General features: G+C 34.4%; 1 protein-coding gene across 10 annotated transcripts in view; it reads right to left on the reverse strand.

Annotated features, from left to right (window-relative positions):
* The window catches only part of DZIP3 (DAZ interacting zinc finger protein 3), a 177,227-nt gene that overhangs the window by 125,222 nt on the left and 28,355 nt on the right, over positions 1 to 23,650 (reverse strand). For all 10 annotated transcript variants that reach the window (XM_077118451.1, XM_077118456.1, XM_077118455.1 and 7 more), the window contains 3 exons: positions 22,469 to 22,549; positions 21,143 to 21,267; positions 19,825 to 19,939 (listed from right to left, as the gene is read on the reverse strand). In XM_077118451.1, coding sequence (XP_076974566.1) covers positions 19,825 to 19,939; positions 21,143 to 21,267; positions 22,469 to 22,549 — 321 coding nt within the window. The remainder of the gene's footprint in view (positions 1 to 19,824; positions 19,940 to 21,142; positions 21,268 to 22,468; positions 22,550 to 23,650) is intronic.

Genomic DNA, 23,650 nt, shown 5'->3' on the forward strand with positions numbered 1-23,650 from the left:
CTATGGACATTTGATCTTTGATAAGGCAGTCAAGCCAACTCACCTGGGACAGAACAGTCTCTTCAATAAATGGTGCCTAGAGAACTGGATATCCACATGCAAAAGAATGAAAGAAGACCCATCTCTCACACCCTATACAAAAGTTAACTCAAAATGGATCAAAGATCTAAACATTAGGTCTAAGACCATAAAACAGTTAGAGGAAAATGTTGGGAGATATCTTATGGATCTTACAACTGGAGGTGGTTTTATGGACCTTAAACCTAAAGCAAGAACACTGAAGAAGGAAATAAATAAATGGGAGCTCCTCAAAATTAAACACTTTTGTGCATCAAAGAACTTCATCAAGAAAGTAGAAAGACAGCCTACACAATGGGAGACAATATTTGGAAACGACATATCAGATAAAGGTCTAGTATCCAGAATTTATAAAGAGATTATTCAACTCAACAACAAAAAGACAGCCAACCCAATTACAAAATGGGAAAAAGACTTAAACAGACACCTACCAGAAGAAGAAATACGGATGGCCAAGAGGCACATGAAGAGATGCTCAATGTCCCTGGCCATTAGAGAAATGCAAATCAAAACCACAATGAGATATCATCTCACACCCACCAGAATGGCCATTATCAACAAAACAGAAAATGACAAGTGCTGGAGAGGATGCGGAGAAAGAGGCACACTTATTCACTGTTGGTGGGAATGTCAAAGGGTGCAACCACTGTGGAAGGCAGTTTGGCGGTTCCTCAAAAAGCTGAATATAGAATTGCCATACGACCCAGCAATACCATTGCTAGGTATCTACTCAAAGGACTTAAGGGCAAAGACACAAACGGACATTTGCACACCAATGTTTATAGCAGCGTTATTTACAATTGCAAAGAGATGGAAACAGCCAAAATCTCCATCAACAGAAGAGTGGCTAAACAAACTGTGGTATATACATACGATGGAATATTATGCAGCTTTAAGACAAGATAAACTTATGAACCATGTAATAACATGGATGGACCTAGAGAATATTATGCTGAGTGAATCCAGCCAAAAACTAAAGGACAAATACTGTATGGTCCCACTGATGTGAACGGACATTCGAGAATAAACTTGAAATATGTCATTGGTAACAGAGTTCAGCAGGAGTTAGAAACAGGGTAAGACAATGGGTAATTGAAGCTGAAGGGATACAGACTGTGCAACAGGACTAGATACAAAAACTCAAAAATGGACAGCACAATAATACCTAATTGTAAAGTAATCATGTTAAAATACTGAATGAAGCTGCATCTGAGCTATAGGGTTTTTTTTGTTTTTGTTTGCTTGTTGGTTTGTTTGTTGTTGTTGTTTTTTACTATTACTACTACTTTTATTTCTTTTCTTTATATTAACATTTTATATCTTTTTCTGTTGTGTTGCTAGTTCTTCTAAACCGATGCAAATGTACTAAGAAACAATGATCATGCATCTATGTGATGATGTTAAGAATTACTGAGTGCATATGCAGAATGGTATGATTTCTAAATGTTGTGTTAATTTCTTTTTTTTTCTTTCCGTTAATAAAAAAATAAAAAAATAAAATAAAAAAAAATAAAATAAAAATAAAAAATAAAAATAAAAAAAAAAAAAATCAATTGACCATAGATCTGAGGGTCTATTTCTGATCTCTCAATTTGATTCCACTGATTACTACGTGTCTTATGGTGCCAATATTATGCTGTTTCAACCACTGTGGCTGTATAATAAGCTTTAAAGTGAGGAAGTATAAGTCCTCCCATGTTGTTCTTCTTTTCTGGGATGCTTTTGGCTATTCGAGATTCCTATCCCTTCCAAGTACATTTATTTATTTTATTTATTTATTTTTTACATGGGCAGGCACCGGGAATCGAACCTGGGTCCTCTGGCATGGCAGGTGAGCATTCTTGCCTGCTGAGCCACCATGGCCTGCCCCCAAGTACATTTAATAACTAACTTTTCCAAGACTACAAAGTAGGTTGTTGGAATTTTTATTGGTACTGCATTGAATCTGTAGATCAATTTGCGTAGAATTGACACCTTAATGATATTTAGCCTTCCTATCCGTGAACAAAGAATGTCTTCCCACTTATTTAGGTCTTCTTTGATTTATTTTACCAACATTTTGCAGTTTTCTGTGTACAGGTCCTTAATATCCTTGGTTAGGTTTACTCCTAGATACTTGATTCTTTTACTTGCTATTGTGAATTGAATTTTTTTCTTAATTGTCACCTCAGTTAGGTCACTACTAGTGTATAGAATCACTACTGATTTTTGCTCACTCATCTTGTATCCCACCACTGCTGAATTTGTTTATTAGCTCAAGAAGCTTTGTCATAGATTTCTTGGGATTTTCCAAATATAGGATCATGTTACCTGTAAATAACGAGAGTTTTATTTCTTTCTTTCCAATTTGGATGCCTTTTGTTTCTTTTCTCTTGCCTAATTGCTCTACCTAGAACTTTTGCCACAATGTTGAATAACAATGGTTGACAATGGGCATCTCACTCCCAATCTTAGGGGGAAGGCTTTCAGTCTCTTAATGTTGAGTATGATGCTGGCTGTGGGTTTTTAATATATGCCCTTTATCATACTGAGGAAATTTCTTTCAATTCCTGTCTTTTGAAGTGTTTTTATCAAGAAAAAATGCTGAAAATTCTGTCTAATGCCTTTTCCTCATCAATTGAGTGATCATGTGATTTTTCCCTTTCAATATGTTGTATTACATTAATGTGTTAATGTGTTGTATTACATTAATTGATTTTCTTGCATACCTGGAATAAACTCCACTTGATCGTGGTGTATAATTCTTTTAATGTGCCACTGGATTCGATTTGCAGGTACTTTGTTGATAATTTTTGTATCTACATTCATTAGAAAGACTGGTCTATAGTTTTCCTTTCTTATATTATCAGGTCTGATATTAGAGTGATGTTTGCTTCATAGAATGAGTTAGATACTGTTCACTTGTCTTCACATTTTTGTAAGAGTTGGAACAGGAATGGTGTTAATTCTTCTTGGAATGTTTGGCAAAATTCTCTTGTGAAGGCATCTGACCCTTGGCTTTTTAATGTAGGGAGGTTTATGATGACTGATTGAATCTAATTACTGGTGATTGGCTTGCTGAGGTCTTCTATTTCCTCTAGAGTCAATATAGATTGCTTGTGTGTTTATATGAAATTTTCCATTTCATCTAAATTGGCTAGTTTGTTGGCATACCATTGTTCATAGTATTCCTTTATGATTTTTTTTTTTATTTCTTTAAGGTCCGTGGTAATGACCCCTTCTCATTTCTGATTTTATTTATTTGCATCTTCTCTCTTTTTTTACTTTGTCTAGACAAGGGTTTGTTGATCTTGTTGATCTTCTCAAAGAACCAACTTTTGGTTTTATTGATTCTTTATTTTTTTTCTGTTCTTCATTTCATTTATTACCTCTTTAATCTTCGTTTTTTTTCTTTCTTTTTTTTTTTCCTGTGGGCTTTAGGACTAGTTTGCTCTTCTTTCTCTAGTTTCTCCAGTCGTTCAGTTAGGTCTTTGGTTTTAGCTCTTTCTTGCTTTTTAACATAGGCATTTAGAGCAATAAACTTTCCTCTCAGTACTGCCTTCGCTGCATCCCATATGTTTTTTATTTTGTTTTGTTGGCATGGGCAGGCTCTAGGAATCGAAACTGGGTCTCTGGCATGGCCGGCGAGAATACTGCCACTGAGCCACCATTGCACCGTCCCCCACCCCCATAGGTTTTTGATATGTTGCATTTGATATGTCTTCAGATATTTACTGATTTATCTTGCAATTTCTTTCTTGACCTACTGATTGATTGTTTAAGAGTATGTTGTTTAACTTCCACACATTTGTGAAAGTTCTGGTTCTTTGGTAGTTATTCCAGCCTCATTCCATTGTGGTCAAAGAAGGTGCTTTGAATAATTTCAAGCCTTTTAAAATTATTAAGAATATTTTTGTGCCACAGCATATGATCAATTCTGGAGAATGTTCCATTAGCACTTGAGAAGAATGCATATCCTGCTATTCTGGGGTGCAACAATCTAAATATATCTGTTAGGTATAATTCATTCATCATATTGTTTAGGTTCTCTATTTTCTTTTTGATCTTCTGACTGGTTGTTCTATCTATAGAAGAGAATGGTGTGTTGAAGTCTCCCACTATTATTGTAGAAACATCTATTGCTCCCTGTAGTTTTGCCTTTGTTTGCTTCATGTACTTTAGAGCTCCATGATTGGGAGAATAAACATTTGTACTTTAGAGCTCTTGAACGGGAGAAGAGAATAAACATTTATGATTATTATTTTTGCCTGGTGAATTGCCCCTTTTATTGATATAGTTCCTTGTTTCACATGACATCTTTACATTTAAAGTCTATTTGTCTGATATTACTATAGCTACCCCAACATTCTTTTGGTTACTACTTGCATAGAAACCTTTCACTACCCTTTAACTTTCATCCTATTTGTATCTTTGGGCCTAAGATTAATCTCTTATAAATACCATATAGATAGATGGATGCTATTTTTAATCCATTCTGACAATCTGTATCTTATAAGTGAGAATTTTAATCCATTAATATTCAAAGTCATTATTGTAAAGGCAGTTCTTGATTCAACCATCTCATTCTTTGTTTTTTAGTTGTCAGATCTTTTTTCTTCTTCTTCTCTCTCTCTTTTTTATCCTTTAAATTACCCTTACAAATACTCTTCAATTCTGTGCCCTCCTTCAGATGTCTCTCTTCTGTTTGTTCTGTGTTGTTTTGTTTTTCCAGCTGACAAAACTCCCTTTAGTATTTCTTGTAGGGCAGGTCTCTTGTTAACAAATTTTCTCAGCATTTGGGTGAGAAAATTTTAAACTCTCCCTCACTTCTGAAGGACAATTTGGCTGGATAAAGAATTCTCAGCTGGCAGTTTTCTTTCAGAAACTTAAATAGATCATACCACTGCTTTCTCCCCTCCATGTTGCCCAATGAGTAGTCAGCACTTAGTCGTATGTGGCTTCCTTTGTATGTGGTAATTTGCTACTCTCTTGCTGCTTTCAGGACTCTCTCTTCAGCATTTGACATTCTGATTAGATTTATAATTAGTCTTAAAATGAGTCTATGTAAGTTTATTCTGTTCGGAGTTTGTTGGGCTTCCTTGATTTGCATATTCATGTCCTTTATAAGGATTGGGAAGTTTCCCCAATTATCTCCTCGAATAATCTTCCCTGCCCTTTATTCTTCTCTTCTCCATCTGGGACACCAATGATTCTCATATTTTTGCATTTCCTGTTGTCAATAATTTCCCTGAGATCCAATTCAAATGTCTCCATCTTTTTCACCACTTGTCTTTTTGTATGTTTAAATTCAGTTGCTCTGTCCTCCAGTTTGCTTATTCTTTTTCTGCCTCTTCACATCAGCTGTTGCCTGTCTCTAGTATATTTTTAATTTCATCTATAGCATCTTTCATTTCAGTAAAATTTGCTATTTTTATCATTTTTTCTTTCAAATTATTTTTTATGCTCTTCTAGTATCTTTTTGATATCGTTTATATCATTAGCCAACTCATTGAAATTGTTTAGAAGATTTGTAAGAACATCTTTGATTAGTTGTTCCAAATTCTGGGTCTCCTCTAGTTTTTTAATTTGGTCATTTGGTTTGGCCATATCTTCTTGCTTCTTCATGTATGTGCTTTATGATTTTTTATTGCTGGTTTTCATGGCAGTTGATTATCTCAATAAGGTGACTTTGGTTTCCCTCACTTCTCTAAGATTTTGTAGTTGCTTCGGTTTGCATTGAGTGTTTCCTTTGGCACTTAGTTAGCAATTCCCAGTCAAACCAAAGCTAGAGCCTCAAGGTCCAGCCCCTAAGGGACCCTTTTTGGAGGTCCCTTAGGGGCTGGACAGAAAAGCAGTTTGCCTTACTGCATTTTCCCTGATTTCCCTGTAGTTAGCATTCTTGGGCCGCCTCTTCCCCACAACTTCCCCAGCCAGCAGCTGGCTAGGAGTGCTCTGCTTTTCCACGGCCTGCAAGATCTGGACTTGTTTTAGGGCACTGCATTCTCTATTTCTCAGCCAAAACAGGACTGTGCTCCCATGCAGGAGTAGACCAGCTTTAACGGACCTGAGGTGGGGACTGGAGAGGCTCTGAAAAGCCCTGCAATTCCCATACACTTTAATGGCTTGCCCAGCAGATGGCACTGTTTGTTGACATAATCATCATCAAAAGTTGTTTTTCTCCTTAAAACCAGCAGCATCTGTCCAGGTGGGGCTGAAACTGTGGGGATCTTTGGCCCTTACTTTGCGGGCCAAAATCTGGTTCATTGTGGGACTATGTCCCCCACTTCACTTGTGGTGGAAGATTCCCCCAATTGCCCCAGTCTGCAGCCAACCCCTAGGCAAGGATTAGGCTACCCACTACTCTTTTCAAGGTGTTGGGGCACTTCCAGAGCTTTGTGGAACCAACTGAGGAGGAGGGGAGAGGACTGGCTGAAAATTTCCTACTCTAAATTTTTCTTACCTTGATTCATTGTTTGTGGAAACCTTCCCCAGGCTATACATTCCTCCAGAGTTCTCATCAAGTCAGAAATGTCTTTTTTTTTTCCACTAAATCTCTGGGGAAAGGCTTTTATAGCTATTCATGTCACCATGTCGATGACATCACCAAGACGTCTTTTTAAACACTACTGGAGGAAGGGCAGTCACCTGGGCTCAGCCCAAATGAAGGCCACCAGCGGCACAAGCATCACCAGCAGCAAAGCACAGTGGACACCTCGCAGACTACTGTGCCTGGCTGGCACACGGGTAAAGCCAGGCTGCTGAGGTGCAAGTGTTCCCAAACCCTGAGTGGGTGGCACAGGGCAGCAGCAGTAAGGCTGGTCCCAGTGACATTCAACAAGTATGCCAAGTCCTCTCAATTAGGAAAGACAGTCTCTTCAACAAATACTTCTGGGAGAACTGGATATCTATATTTTAAATTACCTTATACCATACAAACATTAATTCAAAAATGGATCAAATACATTATATAAAATTCTGCAAAGGGCACTAGAGTGCCCTTCCTGAAACCTACAACCTCCAGATGGGTCCCTGGACCAGATAAGTCCTGAAATGCAGAGGGGCCAGCTTTTACAGAATGTCAACTAGTTCCATCTCCCTATCCCATACTATCAACAGCCTCTTCCAACATGAAAAAGTTAGAAAGGACATACCCCAAATACCCCTAAAGAGTAGGAGAAAGATCAAAGGTGATGGTAGAGTTATACAGAGAAGGCAGGGTTTAACAAATATATATGAGTGCTGAATCATTATATCAATATTTATTTTAGTCTCCAGTACCATAGAGCAGTGAGCAATAAAAACCTAAAATCATGGAACTGTAACCCATACCAAACTCTGAAATTTGTTTTACAATTAATTGCTGCAATGTACTTTGAAATTTATTGCTTTTTTGTATATGTTATTTTTCACAAAAAAGTAAAAAAAGTGAAGGAAGTGTGTAGCAGAGAAGATAGGATTTAACAAATGAGAATGACTGCTGAATCAATATGTTGATATTTCTTTTGGTCTTCAGTGTCTTGGAGCAGCTAGAAGAAAAACTGAAAAATCATAGAACTGTAACCCATACCAAATTTTAAAATCTGTTCTATAACTACTTTTTAAAATGTACTTGGAAATTTATTGCTTTTTTGTATATATGTTATATTTCACAATTAAAAAAACATTAAAAATGGATCAAATACTTAAATATAAGAACCCAAATTATATAAATCTGAGAAGAAAATATAGGGAAGAATCATCAGGATCTTTTGTTAGGCAATAGTTTTGCAGACTTTAAATGAAAAACATGAGCAACAACAACAAAAAATGAATAAATGGGACTATATTAAAATTAAAAACTTTTGTATATCAAAGCACTTAATAATGAAAGTAAATCAATCTACAGAATGGAAGAAAATATTTGGAAACTATGTATCTTGATAAGGGCTTACTATCCAGAGTATTAAAAGAAATCCTGTAAGTAAAAAAATATGGATTAATAAATAATGGGAGGGATAAGGTACAAAATAAATTGGATAGATGGAAATACTGGTGGCTAATGAAAGGAAAGGGGAAGGAGTATGGTTTATATAAGTCTTTTCTTTTTATTTCTTTTTCTGAAGTGATGCAAATGTTCTAAAATATGATCATGGTGATGAATAGACAACTATGTGATGATACTGTGAGCCACTGACTGTACTTCATGTATGGACTCTATGTATGTAAAGATTTGTTTATAAAAATATTAAAGAAAAAGAAATTCTACAACTCAACAACAAAAAGACAATCTAATTTAAAAATGAGAGAAGGAATTGAACAGCCATTTCTCTAATGAAGACACACAAACATTCAACAGCATATGAAAAGGTGCTCAACATCACTAGCCATTAGGGAAATGTAAATCAAAACCATAGTGAGATACCATTTCACACCCACTAGAATGGTCACTATTATAAATATGAAAAATAAGTGTTGCAGAGAATGTGGGGAAATAGGAACACTCATCCACTTATTGGACAGAACATAAAATTGTACAGCCACTCTGAAAAACAGTTTGGCAGTTCCTCAGAAAGCTAAGTATAGAAGTACCATATGACCCAGTAACCCCACTTCTATGTATATACCCAAAAGAACTGAAAACGAATTCAAACAGATATGTGCACACCAGTATTCATAGCAGCATTATTAACAATTGTCAAAAGATGAAAGAAACCTAGATATCCACCAACAAATGAATGGATATACAAAAAATGTGGTATATACATACACTGGAATAGGAAATGGAGAATTACTGCTAAATTGGTACAGAGTTTCTGTTTGGGATGATGGAAGATTTTCAGTGATAGATGGTGGTATGGTAGCACAACGTTATAAATGTAATTAACACCACTGAATCATATATTTGAATGCGATTAAAAAAGGGAAATTTTAGTTGCATATAAATTACTAGAAAATTTTTTTCTTTTAGGAACATGGTCCAGAAATTGAACCCAGGTCTCCCACATAGAAGGTGAACATTCTACCACTGAACCACCCGTGCACCCTAGAAAAAGAAATTTTTTAAACCAAAACATAGAAATGTGCAACACAGTGAATCCGAATGTAAACTATGGACTATAAATTAGTAGTTTAATTATAACAATATTGTCTTATCAATTGTAACAAGGACATTACACTAATGCAAAGCATTAATAGGGAAAACTGCACGTGTGAGGAGAGGTATATGGAAACCCCGTATATCCTGTATAATTTCTCTGTAAATCTACAACTTCTTTAATTAAAAAAAAAAGGAAATTTACTTCTAACCTATAATTCCATGCCCAGTCAAAATATGAATAAAGTATACCAAGGGTAAATTTTTTTGAGATTTGACAGAAATAAATGAACTGGAGAAAAAAAATAGAAAGAATCGATAACACCAAAAATTGGTTCTTTAAAAAAATCAGTAAAATTGATGGACCTCGAGCTAGACTGCCTAAGAGAAAAAAAGAGAGGATGCAAATGAACAAAATCAAAATGAGAGAGAGATGGTTACCATGGATCCTGCAGAAATTTTTAAAATCATAAGAAAATACTATACACAACTATATGTCAACAAACTAGACAACTCAGATGAAATGGATAAAGTCCTAGAAACATAGGAACTATCTATACTGACTCAAGAAGAAATAGAAGAGCTCAACAAATCAATTACAAGCAAAGGTATTAAAACTGTCATCAAAAATCTTCCCACAGGGCAGGCCATGGTGGCTCAGCTGGTAGAGTTCTCGCTTGCCACGCCAGACACCCAGGTTCAATTCCCAGTACCTGTTCATGCAAAAACAAAAATCTTCCCACAAAGAAAAGCCCAGGACCAGATAGCTTCACAGGGGAATTATATCAAACATTCCAAAAAGAACTAACACCAATACTGGTCAAACTTATCCAAAAAAGTAAGGAAGAAGGAATGTTACCTAACTCTTTCTGTGAAGCTAACATCACTCTAATACCAAAACTGGATAATGACACTACAAGAAAAGATAACTGCAGACCAATCTCCCTAATGAATGTAGATGCAAAAATTCTCCATAAAATACTAGTAAATAGAATCCAACAACAGATAAAAAATTATACATCACTACCAAGTGAGGTTTATACCAGGAATACAAGGGCGGTTCAACACAAGAAAATCAATCAACATAATATAGCACATTAACAGATTGAAAGGGAAAAATCATACAATCATATCACTTGATGCTGAAAAAGCATTAAACAAAATTCAACATCTTTTTCTGATAACACTTCAAAAGGTAGGAATCGAAGGAAACTTCCTCAAGGTCATAAAGGGCATATATGTAAAACCTATAGCCAGCATCATACTTTACAGTGAAAGATCAAAAGCATTCACCCTAAGATGGGGAACAAGACAAGGATGTCCATCGTCACCACTATTATTCAACAATGTATGAGAAGTCCTAACTGGAGCAATTACACTAGGGAAATAAACAAAAGGCATCCAAATAGGAAGGGAAGCAGTCAAAGTTTCATTATTTGCAAATGACATGACTCTATATTGAGAATCTACAACAAAGCTACTTTGAGTTAAAAAACAAATTCAGCAAAGTGGCAGGAGATAAGAGTTAACATACAAAAATCAGTAATGTTTCTATACACAATGACCTATCTAGGAGAAAATTATGGAAAAAAATTCCATTCAAAATAGGAACCAAAAGTATCAGGTATATAGGACTAAGTGTAACCAAGGATGTCAAGGACTTGTACACAGAAAAGTACAAAACACTGCTAAAAGAAATTTAAAAATGACATAAATGGAATGGATGCTTATGGATAGGAAGGTTGAGTGTCATTAAGTGTCAATTCTACCCAGACTGATATATAGATTTAATACAATACCAATCAAAATTCCAATAATCTACTCTGAAGATCTGGAAAAGCTTGTATCAAATTTATTTGCAAGGGAAAAAAAACCCAAATAGCTAAAGATACACCAAAAAGAAGAACAAAGTGGGAGGACTGACATTTCCTGACTTTAAAGCTTTCTATAAAGCCACGGTTGTCAAAACAGCATGGTATTGGCACAAAGACAGAAGTATCGACCAATGCAATTGAATCGAGAGTATGGAGATAGTGCAACAAATTTATGGACAATTAATCTTTGATAAGGACCCCAAATCCACTGAACTGGGACAGAACAGTCTTTTTAATAAATGGGCATGGGAGAATTGGATATCAATAGTCAAAATAATTGAAGAGAACCCCTACCTTATACTCTATACAAAAATTAATTCAAAATGGATTAAGACCTAAATATAAGAGCCAGTACGATAAAATTTCTAGAAGAAAATGTAGGAAACACCTTCAAGATCTAGTAATAGAAGGTAGCTTCTTAAACTTTACATCTAAAGTTCAAACAGCAAAAGAAAAAACAGATAAACGGAAACTCCTTAAGATCAAGAACTGTATCTCAAAGGACTTCGTCAAAAAGGTAGTGAAGCAGTCAACTCAATGGGAAAAAATATTTGGAAACCAAATATCAGTGAAAGGCTTAGTATCCTGTTTACATAAAGAAATTATACTGCCCCAAAACAAAAGAACTAACGACCCCATTATAAGTGGGCAGAGGATATAAATAGACACTTCTCTGAAGAGTAAATACAAATGGCTAAAAAGCATAAGAAAAGTTGCTCATTTTCATTAGCTCTAGGGTAAATGCAAATCAAGATGACAATGAGATATCACCTCACATATATTTACTTTATAATAAGAATGACTGCTATTAAAACTACAAATGTTGGACCGGATGTGGAGAAACTGGAAAACTTATTCACCGTTGGTGGGAATGCTTAATGATGCAGCTCTATAGAAAACAGTTTGGTGATTCCTCAGAAAGCTAAATACCAAGTTGACCTATGACCTGGCATACCACTACCCATAATATACCCAGAAGAGCTGAAAGCAGTGACACGTACAGAAATTTCTACACCGATGTTAATAGAAGCACTTTTCACAATTGTCAAAAGATATAAATGATCCAAGTACCCATCAATGGACGAGAGGATAAAAAAAATGTGGCATGTATATATATATATATATATTGTATATATATGTATATATATACACACAATAGAATACTATGCAGCAGTAAGATTAAATGAGGTCCCAAAGTATAAGACAACATGGATGAATGCTGAGGACATAATGTTCAGTAAAATAAGTCAGACATAAAAGGAGAGCAACTGTACAATTTTGCTATTATGACTTGGAGGTTACACTGTAGCTTTTAGCAGACCTAAAGGCACACAGAAACTAGAGATGGGGGAAAGGCTATCCAATGAGGTTGAACTTAAATGCAAGGGAAGGGATGGAAGTGATAGTAACTAACTAATGGTGCTATAAGTAACATTTCCATATTAAAGGTGAATATAAGCAAAAGGGTATGTATAGTGCCATGTTTCCCACTGATTAAATTTATAACTATAAGTTCTTGTATGAACTATTTCAAATCTTCCAATATCAAATCTTGGACAAAGAGCCAATAGTACAGGGACAAGGAAGTACATGCTATGGCCAATAGTTAACAGGAAGAATCAACAGTACTATAGCACTGCCAGAGGTAACTAATTGGGGGAGAGGGACAAGTGATAAAGGGTAGTTTTGATTTGATATTTGGTGAGGCTGTGTTTGTCAGTTCTTGGTCTCTATGGACTAATAAAAAATATCTAAAATTATACAACCAAGTGAGGAGACTGGAAGACATGGTTTGTTTATTTTGGACATTATTCGTGATGCCCAATAGATGAAGGGAGCTGAAGTATACAATGACTTAGAAACAGAATGGTAAACTGTCACACATTTATATGATGGTATATGGTGCAGCTACAAATAGGAAGAATATTGAGAGGCACACAACAAACTGAATAAACCTTGGAGATAATGTGTTGTGCAAAATAAACCAGAAACAAAAGAATATGCTAAGGTCTCTGTTCTAGTTTGCTAGCTGCCAGAATGCAATATACCAGAAACAAAATGGCTTTTAAAAAGGGGAATTTAATAAGTTGCTAGTTTACAGTTCTAAGGCTGAGAAAATGTCCCAATTAAAACAAGTCTATAGAAATGTCCAATCTAAGGCATCCAGGGAAAGATACCTTGGTTCAAGAAGGCCAACGAAGTTCAGGGTTTCTTTCTCAAGTGGAAGGGCACATGGCAAACACAGTCAGAGTTTCTCTCTCATCTGGAAGGACACATGGCGAACATGGCATCATCTGCTAGCTTCTTCTCCTGGCTTCCTGTTTCATGAAGCTCCCTGGGAGGTGTTTTCCTTCTTCATCTCCAAAGGTCGCTAGCTGATGGACTCTGCTTCGTGGTGCTACAGCATTCTCTGCTCTGTCCAAATCTCTTTCGTTCTCCAAAATGTTTCCTCTTTTATAGGACTCCAGAAACTAATTAAGACCAACCCAAATGGGTGGAGACACGCCTCTACCTAATCCAGTTTAACAGCCACTCTTGAATAAATCACTTCTCCAGGGAGATGATCTAATTACAGTTTCAAACATACAATAGTGAATAGGAATTAGAAGAAACGGCTGCCTTTATAAAAGGGGATTAGAATTAAAACATGGCTTTTCTAGGTACATACATATTTCAAACCAGCACAGTCTCTTTCAGAAAATACTTATAAGAAAACTGGAGCTTAGATTATTATCTCTTATAGCAGCCACACACAGACTGAAGTTGTAAGTGTATGTCTAGATTCTGAGAAATTGAACTATATGTGTATCAGTAAGTATTTCCTGGAATTTTGAGTAACTCTGTAATACCTAAGACTCCAGAAATGGAGTGCTGCAGCCCTGAAAGTTAGCATGGCTATATACAATAACAGTTAAAGTAAGTGAAAAAGAGATCAGGCCTCAATTAGAGTTAAAAACAAAGCCAATGTGCTAGGACTAAGGTAAATCAGTATACAGGGTAAAAGATGATAGTACTTATACTCTAAGCTTTCATCTACTGTGTGAGACCAAAGGGAGAAAGGTTTATTATGTCTATAACCTAAACTTTCTATAATATATAATCTAATCAACCTGTCTGGATAGCTCCTTGAAAAAACCCAAAGACTTGGGAGTCCAGAACAGGAATGAAGCCCGGTAATCCTGTACAGTTTACTGTAATACCAGGATACATCTCCGACTATGGCTGGCAGATAATTAAAAAGCACTGATAGAGTCCCTTGAGGGGAGAAAAGGAAAAAAAAAATGGAAGTATTAAACTTTTCCATCTGGGAAATCCTGGGTACCCTTCTCAACCATTGGGGTCTCCCAAGAAAACAGGACAAGCCCTTGATTTTGAGGCCTGTCAGTATGAAACTTCTTTCTGTAGCAGAGAAACTATGATTACCTATAACAAGGCCTAAGAGTTGCTTTCAGGAAACCTCTATTGCTCAGATGTGGCCTCTCTCTATATAAGCCCAACCCTGCAAGGAAAATCACTGCTCTCCCCACTGGGTGGGACATGACATTAAGAGGTGAAAGTCTCCCTGAAAACATGGTGCCTGACTCCTGGGGTGACTGTAGCTCTGGCACTATGGGATCCACAACATCTACCAAAAGGCAGAAAAGAAATACAATCAAATCAGCTAAAAGAGATCACTAGAGTTAAGAGGCCATTCTGGAGGCTATTATACAAGCTTCAAGATAGTGCCAACTGCCATGGTTTGCTAAACTCCAACCAACATCATTCCCATTAACTCTTAAGAACAGCTAGGGCTCAAACTAAGACACTATAAAAGATTCATGTATAAGTATGCTTTCCTGGAACCTATCATTTCCAGAGGGTTCCTAGGCCAGAAAAATCTAGACTCCCAGGGGGACAAGCCTTTCCAAGATTATCAATGAATCACATCCCTCTATCCTTTAGTGTTGACACTCTTCTCAACATGAAAAAGTTAGACACAGCATTGCCTAAAGATCCCTATAAATTGGGAGAAAAATCAAAGGAGAAGGAGGAGTTATAACAAAGAAAATAGGATTTAACAAAAGAGTATAACTGCCGAATCACTATATGGATATTTTCTCTAGCCTCCAATGTTTTGCAGCAGCTAGAAGGAAAAATTCATAATAGTAGAGCGGTAACATATAACAAACTCTGAAATCTTTCCTGTGACTCCTTGTTGAAGTGTACTTTGAAAATCATTGCTTTTTCTGTCTCTTCTTTGTACATATGTTAAATATATGCAAATATATGTTAAATTTCACAATAACAAAATTTAAAAAGATAATATCTAAAGTGGAGACAATTTTTAAATGTTTATATATGTATAGTTACATATATATGATAGTTATATTTATATATATATATATATATATATATATATATGTATGTAACTATCAAAAGAAAACGCCTAGAGAGTTTGAAAAAATTATCAGTAGGGAACAAGAATTTCAGGGAAGGAGGATAGGTTAGAGACATTTAACTTTTTTTTTTTGTCTTTCATTATTTGACTCTTTAAACTGCATGCAAGTATAAAATAAAATTAAAATAAAAATTTGCATATGATGAAAATTCACTAAAAAAGTTTTAGTAATGAAGAAAAAAAAATTTAAAGAAGAGGAGAAAGAATAAAATGACTAAGACTGAATAGGTACTGCTTTAGATGGGTGTGCTGGTTTGAAAGGATATATGTCCCCTAGAAAAGCCATGTTTTAATCAAAATCCCATTTCATAAAGGTAGAATAATCCCTATTCAATACTGTATGTTTGAAAGTGTAATCAGATCATCTCCCTAGATGATGTGATTTAGTCAAGAGTGGTTCTTAAACTGGATTAGGTGACGACATGCCTCCACCCATTTGGGTGGGTCTTGATAAATTTCTGGAATACTATAAAAAAGGAAACATTTTAGAGAAAGAAGGAGATTCAGAGAGAGCAGAGCAGAACGACATAGCCATGAGAAACAGAGTCCACCAGCCAGTGACCTTTGGAGATAAAGAAGGAAAATGCCTCCTGGGGAGCTTCATGAAACAGGAAGCCAGGAGAGAAAGCTAGCAGATGACACTGTGTTCACCATGTGCCCTTCCAGATGAGAGAGAAGCCCTGACTGTGTTCACTGTATGCCTTTCCACTTGAGAGTGAAACCCTGAACTTCGTCGGCCTTGTTCAACCAAGGTATCTTTTCTCTGAATGCCTTAGATTGGACATTTCTATAGATTTGCTGTAATTGGGACATTTTCTTGGCCTTAGAACTGTAAATTAGCAACTTATTAAATTCCCTTTTTAAAAGCCATTCCGTTTCTGGTATATTGCATTTCAGCAGCTAGCAAAGTAGAACAGTAGAGATGGAAGTTCAATATTGTAAAACTGCATAAAAATATTACTTTATTATATCAAAGGAAAAAAGGTCATATGATTACTTTTACAAATATACCAAAAAAGGAAATTGCCTGCTTATTCTATTGGTTACTAAGAGACATACATTAAAATATTCTACTGTGGCCTATCTCTCTCTCAGCCAACAGTCCTCTCTCTCTCTCTCTCTCTCAGTCAACAGGACAAGCAAACTTACTGCCCTCTCCCTCTCTACATGGGACATGACTCCCAGGGGTGTAAACCTCCCTGGCAATGTGGAACAGAAATCCTACAATGAGCTGGGACTCAGCATCAACGGACTGAAAAAAAACCTTCTTGACCGAAAGGGGTAAGAAAGAAATGAGACAAAATAAAGTGTCAATGGCTGAGAGATCTCAGAGTTGAGAGGTTATCCTGGAGGTTATTCTTTATACATTATATAGATACCCCCCCCCTTTTTTTAGTTTAAGGTATATTAGAGAGGCTAGAGGGAAGTACCTGAAACTGCAGAGTTGTGTTCCAGTAACCATGTTTCTTGAAGATGATTATATAATGATATAGCTTTGGCAATGTGATTGCGTGATTGTGAAAACCTTGCGTCTGATGTTCCTTTTATCTACAATATGGACAGATGAGTAAAACATATGGATTAAAATAAATGATAATGGGGGAATAAATGTTAAAATAAATTTGATTAGACTGAAATACTAGTGATCAATGAAAGGGAATGATAAAGGGTATAGAAAAAAATAGGGGAAACAAAGGTTAAAATATATTAGGTAGATGGAAATACTAGCAGTCAATGAGAGAGAAGCGTAAGGGGTATGGTATGAGTTTTTTCCTTTTTCTTTTTATTTCTTTTTCTGGAGTGATGTAAATGTTCTAGGAAATGATCATGGTGATGAATATACAACTATGTGATGATATTGTGAGTTCACTGACTATATACCAAGAATGGAATGCTCATCTGTTAAGAACGTTTGTGTTTGTATGTTCTTATATTTTTTAAAAAAGGTAAAAAAGGGCGGGCCGCGGTGGCTCAGCGGGCAAGAGTGCTTGCCTGCGATGCCGGAGGACCCCGGTTCGATTCCCGGCCCCAGCCCATGTAAAAAACAAACAAACAAACAAAATATAATAAAACAAGAAAATGTTTAAAAGATGTTTCCCTTTCTTCCTTCCTTCCTTCTCTGTCTTTCCTTCCCTTCCTCCCTCTCTCTTTAAAAAAAAAAAAAAAAAAAAGGTAAAAAAAAAACTGACAACACCAAATGCTAAAGAGGATACACAGCAACTAGAACTCTCATAGAATTCTGGAGGGATTGTAAAAAGGTATAGTACCACCCCACCTCCCTAAAAAAAGAAAAAAATAAATAAATTAAAAGGTACTTCTTTGGAGAAAAAAAAATATATATATATATATATTCCTCTGTGAGAGGAAATTTATCTCAGGTTTTTGCCCATAAATTTTGAGATTATATTATTAGTCATATCTTTTTGAATTTTTGAACTATTATAGCTTCCAAACAAAAAATTGTAGATTGTATGACTTACTTAAAAATTGCCTAAGAAAATCAACTAAAAAATCAGCTTTCTTTAAATAAGAAAATAAACTAGTTAAAAATAAATAAACAAAATTAAATGTTATCACTTTAGTCCTATATAAACAGGCTACAATATAAAATGAATAAAGGAGCTGTTCAAGCCATACATCCCCACACTCATATATTTACTTAGTTAATAAAAATAAATAACAAGACTAAAAATGTGCCAATTTAGCATGAGAAAAACTGAATAACTTTGCTAAAAATGGTGATATGTACGCTCATAAATGGAAAGACTCAATATTTTCACAATATGTCAGTTACTCCCCAATATTAATATATAAATTCACAATTCCTACTGAAAATCTTAGAGGGATTTTCAGAGACGTTTAATAATGATCCTGTATTTCATCTAGAAAAATAAGTAGACATAAAGTATCCAAAAATTTTTGAAAAGGAAGACTTCAAACTGCCATTATTAAAACATATTACAAAGTGAAGTGATCAAGACAATGTCATGAAAATGTCACAAGTACTGAAAGATAAATGAAATGGAATAAATACCCAGAAACACTTAAAACCCCATATAACTATTTTGCTGATTTCAAGATGTGGAAAACCTTTCTAACATCAATGTTAGAAAGCTTATATACAGAAAGAGATAGATTGAAACTATCATAAAAATTAAACATCTGTATTCAGCATAAATCAAAATAAAACAAAAAAAAAGCCAACAACAATAACATTAAATTAATTAAAAAGATAAAGTAGGGAAACAGTGTTGTAAAACCTGATATTTATTGGGTTAATGTCAATATGTAAAACTGTTATAGTCATAAGAAAAATATGAAAACATCAATTTAAAAATTTGCAAAAGACTCAAATAGGCAAACCATCATAAGTACAACTATCTGTTAAATATGTGAACAAATATACATTAAATATAATTTTTTTAAAATACCAATATGCCTTATCAGATAGGTAAAAATTACCCTAAAAGTAAAGAATACTCAGAAGAAATAAGGAAATGGGAACTCTCATATTCTATCTTAAGAATGCAGACAGAGACAAAATTTCTGAAAAGAAATATGGACACATATATCAACAACTTTATAAGTGTCTGACACTTGCTTCACAATTCCATCTCTAGAAATTTATCCTAAGGAAATGGTCTGAGAAATATGCAAAGATCAGCTGAAACACTGGAATGCTTAGGATAAACTGAATGTACAACAGTGCAGGGAATTGGTTAAGGAAATTAAAGCACAATTAGATGATGGATTATACAAAAATCATACTGCATCTCAATTTTATTACTGGGAAAATCACCATGTTATATAATTCCAGATTACAAATCACTACATATAATATCAAATCAATTTAGTTAAAATAAAGGCTATCAGTGTTTATAGTCTGTTATGCATATGTGTGCACATGTATCTGGAAAGATGTAAATGAAAATATTATGCTTTTTTTCTGTTTGTAAAAACATGGACGAATTTTCCTTTATCTTTGGGCAATTTTACATTTTTCAAGCTTTCTGAACAAAACATTCATTAATTTTATAATTTAAATCAATAACAAAAACAATGGTAAACATAATTAGAAAAAAGAAGTTTATTACATTTGGTTCTAACCATGTGAAGTACTTGACTGGTACTGTTGTTAAGTTTCTTGTTATTTGGAAATGTTCATATAGTTTTCCCACTTCTCGCTACGTGTTGAATTATACTCACACTCTGCACTACGTAATGGAGTCAAGGTTGTTTCTTACATAAAAACTAATTTCCAATAAAAGAATCTGTTTGTTATAGAATATGATATAGTTGGTATAAACTACAGCTTTATCAAAAATTATTCTAACTAATTTCAGACGAAAAGCATTAAACGTTATTTTAAAATAATTTCTTACTTTGAACGTTGTAGGTAACTCTTCATCTTCTGTAGGATCTATGTCAAACCAATGATCATTTGTATCTTCTATTTCTTGTAAGCTTTTATGAAATTCTAACAGGCCTCCATTATATCTGCAAGACATTTTATAATAACGTTCATTTGAATGGGACTCTGAAACTAGATAATTCACCAATAAGACAACAAATTACCAATTGAACGAGGTTCCTATACTGTTCAAGCTTATGCTACTGCATAATTTATTGCTTTACCTTCTATGTTTATTTCATCTCAAAATACCACAGGTGAGAGTCCTAGTATTTATATTTTTATAGCATGCAGAAGTTATCATTATCCAACTTAATACACACAAAAATATGGGTTTATTCCACATAAGTGATGTTTTTAGGGATCCAATGGCTGGACCCAGCAAACATCCTTCATAAGAGATCACACAAGTAAACTTTGCCTAAATCACCCCAGACAAACATTTTTTCTTCAGGTAGACCTCTGATTCCCAGAACCAGATTGGGGCTATACTATATTCTTTATCCTTCATCACTCTTTACATTTCAGTATTATTTGTATGACTGATCATTTGATTAAGATCTATGTCTTTCACTATATTGTCAGTTAACTGGGGACAGAAACTGTCTATTTGTAAATTATTGTATTCAAAATACCTAGCATAGTGTCTGGAATATAAAAGATGCTTAGCAAATAAAACAAATGAATTAATTATGCTAAAAATTGGCTAAGGATCTCCATATACAAAGTGAACAGATAGTTTAGGTTCCCTTATCTAATTTCACTTTCTTAAAATACCTCATTCTAATACTCCCCAAACTCAGCATGTGGACCCTTTTTAACTCTTTATGAGCTATTTATACCTAAAAAACCTACTGCAAGTCAGTGGTGATAATATCATTAACTATAACCATCATTTATTTTTGTGTTCTGGGCACTACATTAAGTACTTACAACATCCTTAAGATGTAGGCACTATTGTTAGTACCATTTTACAGATAAGGAAGAAAAAAACTCAGTAGCATTAACTTTCCTAGGGTCATAGACTAGGTAGGTGGAAGAAAATACATCTGAACCTGGACTAGCCCAGGTTCTTAAATGTGTACACTATTTATTGCCATGGCCTATTAAGTTTGATATTTAATATTCTCAAATCCATTAAAAAATGATTATAGGAACAGATAAAGAAAAAACCAACAAACCAGTAAGGCACAGACATTACAATCTCTGGTATAATGTGCAAATCTCATTTCTATTTCACCATGCTGAAAATCAACAGGCAAGACATACCCATTAATTAAAATTCTTACCTTTTCTGAGCACATCGAATTAAACCACGTCCAAAATAAACTAATGACATAAAGTTTTCACAAATTTCATTATCTTGGATCACCATCTTCATCACCAGAAATTTGCTCTCGGCTTCCATATAATCCTGGAGTAATGTAAAACTATGGTTAGCTGATATGAAAGTCTTTTTTCTCTTTTAAAATTATTTCTCAAACTGGAGAAAATCATCCAGTCATTTGGTCATTTATTCAAAACTCTTATCCCAGCATCTCAGTAGGTGAACACAAAAATAATGTTGTCAGTGCTTAAAATAATAATTTACAAAAGGTCTTAATATCTTCTTTAATCAACATTTGAAAGTGAAAATTTAAAAAAAATAGATGTTTATATATAAAATTGGCAACTAATACTAGTCAAAATAAGGGCTTTTCTCATGACTCCTCAAGCACAATTCTTTATAACTCTTCCTAATATTTCAAATATAAAATAAGTGATTCTTGATCATAGATATAACGTCTCTTTGGGGCAGCACTATATTATAAACAGTACAAGTTTTTGAAATAAAGATCAAGACTGGTTCTAACAGATGTTTCAAGTTATAATTAATTAAACAGACATATGGTCTTGGACCCTCTGGGGGGAAAAATAAGTAGGAAAAATGTTGCATGGCTTCATTTAAAAATACTCTCTACTACTCCACGTTAAACAATAATTAGCATTATATGAATTTATTGACAATAAAAATGTTTTCAGTTTGGGTGCTTATAAAGTCTACTTCACCTAACTAACAAGTCAGATTTATATATTTAATTTATGAAACAAGTAGAAAATACAGATTTGTGAAAAGAAAAAACAAAAGAAATATCGAGGCTGCACAGAAAATATGAGAAATTATTAAAAATCAGAAAAAGATAGAGATGATAAATTTGAAAAGGTCCTTAGAAATCATCTAGTTAACTTCCATATTTGTTTTATTTCATCTATTCCACAAAGAATTTGAGGTAAAACTCATAGCTTACAAAAGAGGTAGGTAAGATTAGAGCCAAATACATTAAGCTATGTTAGAAAATATATTTAAATGTAAAATATGAATGAATTTTCTATTTTCACAAATGATAAACTTTTAAAAGATAAAGTTAAATAACTAAACTTCTAAGCTAATATTAACAGCTACCTATTATACATTTTTAGGTTCACAACACAATCTAAATTAAAATACATGTCAGAAAAGTCATTGAATAGTTTCAACTTTTAGAGAATTTTAAAAAATAAAAATTTTACTTTGTTAAGATAAAGTCAGTGAATGCAAAATGATTTATAATGGACAAATAACACAGACTACATACCTCTTTCTTTCCTCTTTCAGTGAGAGCTACTCCATATAAAAATAGTAATGTCAAATAATAATCAATATTAATCTGATGTGCCTAAAAAAGAAAAATTGTATTTTAATCATCAATTTCAACTAAGTGACTTTTCAGTATAGTAATCTTAATGTAATATCCTAGGCCCCGAATAGAAACATTGGAAGCTGAGTCTCTAATAGGCTTCCCTGGACAGAAACATCATACACATGTTACATTTTTGTTGCTGTAGGAAAAGTGTGCTTTGTGTGACCCCTCATGGGAGGGAAAAAGCATAAGGAAGTCTGCCTATGGATTCCTCCACACTCTGCCTATGTCCTTTCTCCTAATGATCTGGCCGTGTATCTCAACTATGTCACAATAATAAATTTTAGCCACGAGTACAATTAACATGCTGAATCCCATGGGTCCTTCTATTAAATCTCCAAACATGGGAATGGTCTTAGGGAGCCCAGGCACACCTATTGTACAATGTCAAATTTCTGGTTTTGATATTGTACCATAGTTATATTAAATGTAAGTACTGGTGGAAACTGGGTTTAATTGGTATAGTTTCTATTTGGGGTGATGGAAAAGTTTTGGTAATAGATGGTGCTGATGGGATACCTTAAATGTAATTAACACCACTTAACTATATATTTGAAAGTAGTTAAATGTTACCAGAATAAAAGTTTTAAAAACCCATAAACTTCAGTATAACACAAAGAGTGAACCCTATTGCAAACTACGAACTATAATTAAAAGTATAATTATAATAATTTTTTTCATCAATTGTACCAAAGGTACCACACTAACGCAAAATATTAACAGGAAAAAATGCATGTGAGAGGGACAGTATATAAATGTTCTGTACTTCTGTACTTTTGCATAATTTTTCTGTAAACCTACAACTGCTTGAACAAAAAATGAGGGAAAAAAGCATGAGATTTCTTTTTATGCCAATTTAAATCTGTTCTCTCACCTAGTATACTTTCTTATGACCAACAGTTTACATTTTATAATTGACTAGTGTTAGAAGTTTGGCTTCAAACTATGTTTGTTCTCAGTGGCTAGGTGAATTACATATACAAACAGCCCTTTAACAACTAATCAGTTTCCATCTTAAAATTCCCATCTGTGAAGAGGTACTATAAAGTAATCGCTCAGTGAGTAGACCCTGGAGCC

The sequence above is a fragment of the Tamandua tetradactyla genome, chromosome 10 (assembly GCF_023851605.1).
Source record: "Tamandua tetradactyla isolate mTamTet1 chromosome 10, mTamTet1.pri, whole genome shotgun sequence".
NCBI lineage: Eukaryota > Metazoa > Chordata > Mammalia > Pilosa > Myrmecophagidae > Tamandua > Tamandua tetradactyla.